Source organism: Pogona vitticeps, chromosome 2 (genome assembly GCF_051106095.1).
Source record: "Pogona vitticeps strain Pit_001003342236 chromosome 2, PviZW2.1, whole genome shotgun sequence".
Classification (NCBI taxonomy): Eukaryota; Metazoa; Chordata; class Lepidosauria; order Squamata; family Agamidae; genus Pogona; species Pogona vitticeps.
The window spans coordinates 266,723,564-266,735,707 of NC_135784.1; the positions used below are offsets into that span (position 1 = coordinate 266,723,564).

The 12,144-nt window shown below is 37.5% G+C and overlaps 1 protein-coding gene across 2 annotated transcripts in view; it reads left to right on the forward strand.

The window, feature by feature from the left end:
- KIAA0825 (KIAA0825 ortholog) overlaps positions 1-12,144 on the forward strand; it is a 284,329-nt gene that overhangs the window by 111,966 nt on the left and 160,219 nt on the right. For both annotated transcript variants that reach the window (XM_020793239.3, XM_020793243.3), the window contains exons 17-18: positions 2,009-2,168; positions 11,102-11,254. In XM_020793239.3, the coding sequence (XP_020648898.3) occupies positions 2,009-2,168; positions 11,102-11,254 (313 nt within the window). The remainder of the gene's footprint in view (positions 1-2,008; positions 2,169-11,101; positions 11,255-12,144) is intronic.

Here is a 12,144-nt window from a genome sequence, read left to right on the forward strand (position 1 = left end):
TAAATGGGTCTTTTCTAATTGGGGCTAACAATTATATTGGTTGTTTATTCATTTATTTCATTTTATATCCCTAACATGTCTAAAGAAATGCGGTAAATGTGATTTGTCTACGTTAAACTCTCTGCACAGATTTTGGATCTATGATAATTTAATAACTGTAGAATTATCAAGTGATTTAAATGAATTCAAAATATTATGCATCTAATAAATTACTGCCTGAACAAGTTGTATAATTTTAAACCAATGTTGGTACAGGTTAAATATCATTTGATGGAAAAAAATAAGTTGCATTTCTGTTTAATATTGCTTTGGTCATATCAAGTACATTGTTTTAGCTGATGAACATCAATCTAATTTATTTTTATGGAAATGGTGAAAAGGAAATTCAGTGTTGTTTTTTTTTAAAAGTGGCAACTGTATTCATTTCCTGTCTTCCCTAATGCCAAAAGCATTTACTGTACATTAAAATAACCTTCAGTTTGTTATTAGCTCCCAGGCTATAAACAGTCAACTAAAATTCTGGAGAACACTCAGCTTGAAAAGTAAAGAAATATCTGTCTTTGCAAAGTAATTTGTTGAGTTGAAGATTATTATTTTTCATCATGGTGACCCTGAGTTGCCTGACTGGATGCATATAAAGATTAAGATGAATGCAGTTATTCCTTGGCTGAGGTCTGCCTCTTTCAGGGCACATTCTCCCTAATGACATGATTGATAGGCAGTCCCAAATCCAGAGAGGAACTCATTAATCACAGCACTGACTGAATCCAATCATCTGCTTCACCTGCATAGTGATGGACAGGAAAGGATACAGTTTGGGTGCTGACACTGATACACTCCTTTGTCAGAGGGCTGTAACTTTTTCAATGTCATCCTCTAAGCAATTTCACATAGAATTCAGTAGTACAATCATGCAGTTTTTAAAAGCTAGCTTTAAAATTTTCTAGTTATAAACATTAAATTTTCTGGAATTTTTCACATAGCATGTATTTTGCAGAAATGCATGTTCGTTGCATTTCAAACTGTATTCTGCCTAGGACCTTCAGTAGTTGCATTTTGAACCTAAATTATACCTTAACATTCAAGCATTGTGTGGCATTTTGGTGACCAGAATGATCAAATAAATGTAATGTTGGCATATTTAAAACAAATAATTGCAGTTTACTGCTAAATATTGATAATTAAGGCTCTTGTCCGTTTACTATTAATAAGTCTCACAAAAGTCAGGATTAACACAGTAACCCCCATGTTATATTAGTTCTACACAGATGATTGTACTGCACACAGTAAGAGAAGCTTCATAAGAGAAGCAACTTGCTTTATTCATTCACAAAGTTACATTGCAGCCTTTAAAATAATCACCATAAGAACTGTAAGATGAAGATGCCGTCTGTTAGTTTCTGGAGTGTCTAAGAGAATTTGCAGTACAATTATGAAAGTTGAATCATATAGCAATACATGTGTCTAATTAGAAAGATAAATACTGTAAGTAAGCCTTAACTTTGCAAGCAAAAAACAAGAAGGGAGTTTAAGAGTTTGACTTATTTCCCCAAAGCAACAAATGGAATAAAGTTACATTGCAGACCGCTGGAAACCTTTAAGATGCTGAATTTCATTGTACACTTTGTACAATGGCTAATTTTGCAGCTTTTTATCCAGGATTTAAAATGGAACAGCTGGTGAAATCTAAGGAAGCAGCTTTTAGAATCAGAAATACTATTTTGGTTTGATTTATACTTTGTTTAGCTTGTTTTTAAAATTCAAGCTTTATATTTTCTTGTATTAAGTCAAGATTCCACAGTGGCATCAATAGGGAAATAAATACAGAAAAATACAAGAGGGAAAACAAATGGGTATGAGTGGTAGAAAAACGTTGAGTATCCTCACAGTTTTATATAAAGGTATTCAGATATTTAAAAATGACTGTATTTCTTAGATTAATTCTCTTGATACTTATTAGCTTTCATCACTTCTTGTTCCTAATACTTATGTTTTCTTTCTTTTCAAGTACTGTTATTCTTGCAGAAGATGGTAAAAGCTTACAAGAGGAAGCTATTGAGCTTGAATTGACTGAGCAGAAAATAGACATGATGGTCCTGGATATCTGCCACAAACCAGGTGGCTGTGAATACCTGAGGCAAATTTATCACATCATCCAGCTCAATGAGGTAGGGAAACAGCCTTTTTTACCGAGCAATTAGGTGTGTAGTGGCCTGAGGCAGCATCGGCTGGCAGCTAAGGGTTAGTCAAGGAGGTGATAATGCTTCGTAAAGTCAATAGCTAACTCAATATTGCACTGTGTTAGACTGTTCTGTTTAAGCTTTTTTGCATTTATTTAGAAAATGTTACTTCAGAAAAAATTATATGCCTTTTATTTATGTATTTAAAATATGGCATGTTTCATTGACTTGTTTTTGAGCTGTGTTTCACATAACAGGGAAATTAATACTGTGACAAAATCATCTGGGTTTTTTTGTAGGAAACCAAATTAAAGGTAATAATCAGATTTAAAAAATTGAAGAATACACATTAAAAAGAAACTTGCACATGTAAAGTTCATTACAATTTTAAAGCCCTATTTTAAACTGAAAATCAGTCTGGTGTGGTGGATAACATTTTGGATGAGGACTGAGGAAATCCAGGGTCAAATCTTTGCTAGGCTGCGGAAATTATCTGAGAGGTGGCAGAAGGTTCCACGTACATCTCACATACCTTCAAAACCCTATTAGGGTTATCATAAATTGGAAGTGATTTTGTAGCATGTAGTATCAGCAAATTGTAAACTGCAAACTTATAATCAATAGGTTTTACCAATATAAGAACCTCTAAATTAGCAACAAGAAAGTTTCATCTCTAAAACAAGTGGTAAATAGTGACTTTTCTATCAACTGCCTTTTGAGTCAGTTTTGTCATTATGTTATTTTCCCTGAGAAGATAATAATGACAAACTTTCTCTGTGCTTGCAGTTTTTTTCTCCTTTTGTTTCTCATTATTGAAAGAATTGCCAATTTTATTTGGGAAAGAATCAGTTCTATCTTAAATAAGACCCTGTTGCTGGAGAACAAGGTGGGAAAGATTGTCACAGATATAAGAAGCATACTGGAGTGCTCCTAAGTCATGACAGTAATTATAAAATTCCTCAAAAAACAAACCTCTGATTTTTGAATGTGGGATATTGTGCTTCTCTATGTATGATTCAGAACACTAGGAAATGGACAGATGTTGCTGTTCAGTATCGAGCCTACATTGCCAGCAGGAAAAAGGATACCAAATTTGAATAGCAAAGGGCAGTCTGAATGTTGACAATATCAGTGTCAGCAGTCAAGATACCCTCTTGTGCTCACTACAGTTCACAAAGAGAGACCAAGCAAGGGAAAGTCCCAAAACCTTTCTTTTTGCATCAGTTAACCACTTCTCACCAAACACAAAGCAATTGTCAGGGCTGTTTTTCAACAAGTTCTCTAAGCATCTGTTGCTTGAACTTGTTAAAAAACAGCCCTGACAGCTCCTATACTAACATTACTGATCCAAAGCCCAGTTTAAAATTATTGGTAGCTCTGATGATGTTATTTCTGAAATCTGCAACTGCATATAACACTGTGTAAAATTTCTTGATATTGTTCCCAAAGCCCATATGGCAATGGGGACCACTGAGGTATGTTTCAGTCACAGGCAAGATATTTCATTTGTTAGGTCTCTGTACCTTGTTGGTTTTCCAGTTCTTTATCTTCAACTCTGTATCCCCTTGAATTGCAATGTCAATGATTCAGGCATTATTTCGTTCTGTTACTACTATGTCTGGTATATTATAGTCAAGGTATCTATCAGTTTGGATCCAGAAATCCCACAAGATCTTGACTTTGTCATTTTCTGACACCTTCCCTACCTGATGTTTCCATGTTGTTGTTTTTTGGTTTTGCTGGCAAGTTATATTTTTTGCATAATGACTAGTGCACTAATTTTGTCACTTTATCATGTCTAATTTTGTGATCTGTTTGTGCAATCTTCGTGCAAATTTGGACATTCACAGATGAGGTGTGACACAGTTTCATCTTTTTCTTGGCAGAGTTGACATTTGCTGTTAGCACGAATTCCTTGATTCTTATTCTTATTCTTATCATTATTAGTATAATAGCACCACAGTTGCTTCCTTTGGCCTGAAAGTGGAGCAGAGATCTATGGCTCCCTAAAACTTAAAGAATGGGCAGATTTATTTGTGTGTACTGCACAAAAGGTACTTTGTTAAGAATTAGGAGGTCATGTGTAGTATGTTTCCTGTGTGTTGAGGACATTTTGTGGATTATAATAGGAATCTGGAATACAGTGGTGCCTCAATTTAAGAACTTAATTGGCTCAGGAAGATGGACATAAGTTGAAATGGTCGTAAGTCGAAGCACCATTTCCTGTTGGAATGCATTGGAATGCAATTAATCCATTCCAGCCAAAGGAAAAAATCACAAAAAAAAAATCACTGTAAGACCGGTCAGAAACATGATTAATCCCTTCCAGCCAAAGGGGGGAGGGAAGAAAAGCAGTCAGCAGTGCAAGACCCATTGCAAATACAAACAAGAGAAGGCAAAAAGCAATCAAGTGTGGAAGACCCATTGCAAATGCAAACAAGAGAAAGCAAAAAGCAATCAAGCGTGGAAGACCTAATGAAAAGAAAACAAACCAAAAACCAATCAACCGTGCAAGACCCATTGCAAATGAAAACAAGAGAAAGCAGAAAGCAATCAAATGTGGAAGACCTAATGCAAAGAAAACAAACCAAAAACCAATCAACTGTGCAAGACCAATTGCAAATGCAAACAAGAGAAAGCAAAAAAAAGTCAAGCAGATTGTGCAAGATTGTAAATGGGGGAAAAACAAAAATGCAAACAACCCCCCCCAAGACCCATCAGAAATGGGGGGGAATCCAAAAAGCAACAAAAAACCCCAAGACCCATCGGAAATGGGAAAAATAAACAAACAAACCCCCTGTGATGGATGCCCAGGTTGGTCCTGTCAATCACAGCGGAACCTCATGTGCATAAGCCAGTGAGAGGACAGGAGAGGCAGAGGCAGAGGTCTGTCAGTTAGTCACTTGGAGAGATAGAGAGAAGAAGGAGTGAGGTTTGCAGAAAGAGATAGATAGTCAGAGATAGAGAGAGAATTGTTCCTAATAAATATAAACTGGTTAAATTGAAAATAAGTAAACAAGAGGTGATTGAGTGTGGAACCTAAAATATAACATTTCTGTGATTGTGATCTAATGAAAATTAATAAAGTTACCCTTTTATACCCTTTAATAAAAACAAGTTCTGTTGTTGGCAGCAAGTCTCAGAGTAAAGTTCTTTATAGTGTGGATAAAAGAAATCTACTAGTGGCAGCGAGAGAGAAAGAAGGAATGTTGCCAGCGTGGACCCTTGGGTTGAGGGAAACAAACAGGGGCACAGGGTGTACGTCACAAAGTGGTGACCAGTGGCGGGATTTGAATAAGAGTCCAGTAAGACCAAAGAAAAAAAAGTGAATTTTCCTGAGTGAAAGATACCTATTAGTCAGGGAAAGATCTGTTGTGAAGGAGTGGGTGACTCTCTAGAGCTTTTAGGGAAAGCTTAGTAGCGGGACTCCTAAACACAGATTGGGGACTAGGATAGGGAAAGACTCTGAAGGGAAAATTTTTGTTAGAGGTTTACCTTAAGATTTGAATAGACCAGTGGGCTAGCTTTATATCCAAGGCTCCAAGAGCTAAGGGAGCGCTGGTGGACAAAAGCGGAAGCGAGGGTCAGAAACATGTCTGAGGTAAAAGGAACAAGCAGAAGCTTGGAAAAATAATCTGAAATAGTTTTGAGTCTGGAGGCAAGAAAGTAGATTGTCTCAGAACAAAGAAGAGCTTGGCTGGGTGCCAGAAGAAACAGTGTAGCCACCCTTAGCTGCCGAAGGAAAGCTACAGAGTAACAGTAATTCAGAAAAGGGAAAAAGTATTTTTAAACAGAGGCTTGACTATCTGCAAAAGAAATAGTCTCATAAGGAGTAAAAAGCAAATAATGGAGTTAAGTGATCCTGAAGAGGCACACCAAGGCTTATTACCTCAGGAAGAGGATGGAGTCCCTATTTCTGTAGAACAAGGGAAAACTCAGGAGAGTACCTCAGGGAGAGAAAATGTTCTAATCTCCCAAAAGCTTGAAAGATGGAAGCTGGAACAAGAATTTAAATTACAGGAGCTTGCCATGAATAATCAATTAGAAATGGAAAGAGAAAAAGCTAGAGCTGAGGAAAGACAAAGAGAAATGGAATTAAGACAGAGGGAAATGGAATTTCAAATATAAATAAAAAAATTAGGATTGACAGCTCAAAACAACAACAACAACAACAACAACAACAACAACAATGATAATGAAGGGATTGTTAAAATAGATCTTAAGAAATTTCCCCTGTGTAGAAAAGGAAACTGTCCAGAAGCATTTCTTATTTCTTTTGAGTGCACTTGTTGGGACTTTAACATGAAAGAGGGTGAAAAAATGATTGTGTTAAGATCTCAAATAAGTGGGGATTTAGCAGATCTCTATTCACAAGTGCCACTAGATCAAGCAAGAGATTTTGAGGTGTTTAGAAAAGTGGTTTATGCTGAATACTACATTAATGCTGAACATCTGAGGTGAAAGTTTTGTACCTTGACAAAGAAATCTGAAGAATCTTATTCACATTTAGGGGCAAGGTTGGTCCAATATCTGGAGAAATGGTTGCAGCCTGAAAAAGTCACATCTCTAGAAGAAATGAAAAACATAATGGGACTGGAACAGTTTTATTCAATTTTACCAAGGGAGTTGAGATATTTAGTAAGAGACAAAAACCCTAAAAGTGTACAAGAGGCTTGTGAAAAAACAGATATAAATGAAATCAGAAACCCAAAGTTTTCTGAAGTAAAAATTGGAGGGAAAGTGTGGGATGACAGAAGGAGAGGCAATAGAGAATACCTCAGGAGGACACAAGCTGCTGGAAGCTATTTTAAAAACAAACCCTCATCTCCAGAGCTAAGTCACCTGAAACAATATAGCTCTGAAGGAAATATTAATAAACCATATTTTGAACCTAGAGCAAATAAAACATGTTATGGGTGTGGAGAGAAATTTTTGGGCTCAATGCCAGACCACCAAGAATAAAGATGTTGGTCAGCAAAAACGGGTGAGAAATTCCAGTGAGCCAAAGCAGACATATTGTGTACAGCATAAGGGAACTACCACAGAGGCAGTTGAACCAGTAACCATAGCAAGCACAGTGAGAACAGAAAGCCAAGAACAAGAGCCTCCTTTAGCAAGAGTAGTGCAATGTTATTTGATAGAAAGTAACCAGGAGCTTCTTCGCTGCTCTGGTGAAGTTATTTATGTAAATGATAATAAGTATCTGGCATTAAAAGACTCTTGCTATCAGGTAACATTATGTCACCCTGACATAATCCCTAATGAAAATATAATAAGAAAGGAAAACATTACCATTAAAGGAATTGGAACCAAATTAATTACATTACCAATGGCTAAAAAAAAATAAAATATAAAGGGTGGAATGGAGGTTGGAAAGTAGCCATATCCGATCAAATTCCTAGCCCATGCTTAATAGGACTTGATCTATCTGAGCATGTGAAGAGTTTTCTAGTAACTACTCACTCCCAGAAAGGAAAAGGGGAAGCACCTGAGGAAGAATATGATAACCCTAATGGAATAATAGAAGGGAATGAAACAGCTGATTTAGTCTCTATGAGGAATCCTCATAATCAGTCTTTTAGACAAGAACAAAAAGAAGACTCTACTTTAAACAAATGTTTTAGACTAGCTGAGGAAGGGCCACTGATCCCTGAACACCCCGAAAGATACTGTGTGGAGAAGGACCTATTGTACACAGAGGTCTTAGTGAATCCTAAGAGGGGAGGGGAAAGTATACATAAACAACTAGTAATTCCTTTTAAATATAGAGAAAGAATTATTTAAAAGGCACACAAAAATATATTTGTAGCCCATCTAGGGATCTCAAGAACTAAGCAAAGAATTGCTGAAAATTTCTATTGGCCTGGAATGGGAAAGCAGGTCAAAGGGTATTGTCAAAGCTGTGACACCTGCCAAAGACAAGGGACTGGAAATGAAAGGACCAGGGCTAAGTTGTGTCCTTTGCCAATCATCCCTACTCCATTTCAAAGAATAGGCCTGGACATAGTGGGACCCCTACCCAGAGTGACCAAAAGAGGGAATAGATTTTTATTATCCATACTCAATTATGCCACAAGGTGTCCTGAAGCAGTACCATTGTGAAACATTGAAAATCAGACTGTGGCAGATGGATTAACAAGCTATATGTGTCGCATGGACTTTGCTTCCGAGATTATTACCAATTTGGGGACTGGCAAATTTACCTCTAAACTAATGAAAAGATTGTGGCATGTCTGCGGGATTACTCATATTACATCATCCGCTTATTCACAGACAAATGGGTTGCTTGAGAAGTTTAATGGGACCTTAATGAGAATGATTCATGCATATACAGCAGAGAATCCAAATGACTGGGACCATAAACTACAACCATTATTATATGCCTATAGGTTTGTGCCCCAAGAAAGTACAGGATTTAGCCCTTTTGAATTGTTATTTAGACGGAAGGTTAGAGGACCCCTAGATCTACTCCGCCAAAACTGGGAGGAATATAGGGAGGAGGATCCTGAATCAGTGGTCTAATACATAGGTGCCCTGATGAACTCCTTAAATCAATCTCTTGAGTTAGCAGCCGAAAATTTGAAAAACAAGCAAACCAAACAAAAACAATGGTACAATAAAAGATCCAGGGAAAGAGATTTAACCCTGGAGATGAAGTGTTAATGTTAAGACCCATAAAAGGAAATAAACTAGCATGGATGGGTCCATTTAGAGTAATTGATAAAATGAAGGACATAAACTATATAATTCAGGAGGAAGCAGTAGTGAACCTGAAAATCATAGAGGGGGTTAAATTGCACTTCGCAGAAGCAGTATGTGTGAGTTTAGTGCAGCAGCAATGGAGGGATAGGAAACATATTCACTCTGCTGAGATAAGAGCACTTAGAACCTTAAAAGACAAACCTCTACCTAAAGCAAATGAGAAATAGGCCTAGTAATTAAGAAGAGACTCCAAAGAAACTTGCCAGTAAATAGGGAGATGACCTGTGATAGTAGTTCCACTCACAGGGAGACCATTGTAACGAAAATACTTATAAGTGAATTGATGATGAAGAGAAAAGCTTAAGCTATAAGAACACAAAGAAAAAATACAGCCACAGCCATATATGGTCTAGAGAAGGTGAAGAAACTACCTGTTCTTTCCTTAATTAATTAATTAATAAAGTAAAACCACATAAAAAACAAACTTTATTAGGAAACAGAGACTAGTACAGGTCAGATGGACATCAAAGTGCCCAGTGACTGACGAGCCTTGTAGGAGAGCGCAGACATCAGGATCTGTCCTTGTGATGTCGAAATATATCTGAGGGTTCATCGCGAACATCGAGATGTTGTGCGGGGAGTCGAGAGCCGTGCTGTGCCAAGCGGAGGACAGAGGGAACCTACACCATGGGACTCTGATCAACAAGAAAGACCTATGTGACAATTTGAAGGCAGGATTATTGATTGATTGGACATTGCAAAGACTGAAACTCTATGTGAGGTTACGAACTGTGAAATCCAAAAACAACAAACTTGCAAGAGGGACACAAAATCTGAAAGACTGTAATTGTGAGACCCAAAGCAAAAGAAAGACTCAGAATACGATTGCAGATGCCTGGTCTCAAAGACCCAATAAATAACAGAAAGTAATGGGATGCGTTATCTCAAAGATCAGAAGACTGAAGGGTGAAGGAGAAAAACATGTAATGACTAATATTAAAAGTAATACTGTATTAAATGTTCTGGTTATGTTCATATGGTGAAATATAAAGTAATGCAATGTCGTGTTAAAATTAATGGTAAGTAGTAAATAAAAGAAAAAGTAATGTAATTTGTATTGAGGTAATTGATGAAAAGGGTTATAAGTAGAATAAATGTTTAAATGGGTAAAGTAATAAGTCTAATTTAATCAGAAGAGAAATTGATAACAGAATTCTGTATATGAATATATGCTATATAAAGGAAATATATGTATGTAAAATTTTGATAACAGAATATATGGATATATGCTAAATAAAAGAAATATATGTATGTAATATTTCACATAAAAGAGTGGAAATGTGTTAATTAAAGTTTGCGATTGCGTTGTTCATGAGGGAAACAATAAGGTTTCCCCCATGAAACAAACTTTTCCAAGGGGGAAGGTATGTGACGGATACCCAAGTCGCTCCTGTCGATCACAGTGGAACCTCATATGCATAAGCCAGTGAGAGGACAGGAGAGGCAGAGGTCTGTCAGTTACTCAGTTGAGGACCCTTGGGCTGAGGGAAACAAACAGGGGCATGGGGTGCATGTCACACACCCCAAGACCCATCACAGCACAGAAACATAACCCCCCCAGCTCAAAACCACGCTGGAAAAACATCCAGAACAGTTTTTAAAAAGCAGAAAACAGCACCTTACCTTACAAGGCAGCCCGAAGCCTCCCTGCAAACACACACACATGCTGTCAGAAGCAGAAGGAGGCAGTCCCAAGTCTCAGAAGCCTCCAACGACTTCTAACTGCTGGGGCAAAAGAACTACAAAGAAGCAGCCTCTTTGCCACCTACAGTTAGAAATTTGAATTTCCTGCCTTTCCCCCTGCTTTTTTCTGTTTATAAGTGCAAGCTCCGGTCGCAAGTAGAAGCAAACTTTTGCGGCTGGAGCTGGTCATAACTCGAAATGGTAGGGACGTTCGTAAGTCGAGGCACCACTGTAACAGTCTTTTGCTCTTTTTTCCTTGTATGCATTCCTGTTGCACCTCTCTTTCAGATGAACTGGCAGAAATAGCATTTCACAGCACCAAATGCTCTAGTCACCGAAGTTGCCAAATCATTACTCAGTGGTGCAAAATTACATTACTGCTGTATTTACTTTCAAATTAGCAAGTGTTTATGTGAACGTGACTTAATTGTTCTTGCTCAGTTCTACTAGTAATCACCTGGCCTTTTCTTTTAAAGGAATATTTGTATGAACAGCTGTCTAATGAGGGCTCATCAGAAGAAGGCACAGAAAGTATTCAGCCTTTAAATGTGACACCAAGAAACAAAGAACGGCCTGGTTTCGACCCTTTCCAGGTTCACCACTCCTATTGCACTGATGTCTTAGAAAAGGTTGGTGATTATTTGGAGCATTTTCATTTGAAGTGAAAATAACACTCCAGTTCTTGTATGTTAGGATTTTTAAAAATACATGCACATGTTAGTTCACTGACAAAATCTATACTTCCCACATAAAAGCCTGTGTCCATTCTTATGCTCACTGTCCCTAGAGTGGGGAGAAAAGAGTCCTTTAATCAAGGCCCTGCTGTTTCTGTCACTAACTGAAACACTTAATTACACCTTTCTCCCATTATGATGTTTTTCAAATCCTTGTTAGACCTACACTTAACAAATGAATGCCAGGCTGTTTTCTGCATTGTACAGTAAACTTGCAGTTAAGTGAAAACTATGGATCCTCTTCTCCCAAAATCACGCATCTTGTTGTTTGAGCCAGTAAAGGTGCATAAGTTTCTCAGATTATTGTCCAGTCTTGACATTCAGATTTTATACACCTCTTACAGGGGCATTGCCACCTTTTTTCACTCCCAAATGGTGATACTTCTGACTGAGAAAATGTGAACTGAAGAGGGAAGGTAGCATGTACAAGGAGAATGTAAGGGACAAACTGTTTCATAAAAGTACTTTAATTCATTAACGTTCTGGGAAAAGAGAACGGGAATAAGGAAAATCCACTGTATTACATGGGTGCATGCTGTTCACACGGAACAGTAAGCCCCGCTGCCACTTATATCTAGTGAAAGTGACACACTTGGGGAAGGAAATCCTAGGATTCCAGAAAGAGCAAAACAAGGCCAGAGGATGCACCATAAGCATGAAATGGTGTTCTGGTTCCTCATTTTGTGGTTGTGATGATAGAAAACTAGCATGGGGAACAAGTGTTACCTTGGAGAAGATCAACATGAAAGGTTCAGCAACGGTAATATTCCATTTGCACAGGAAAG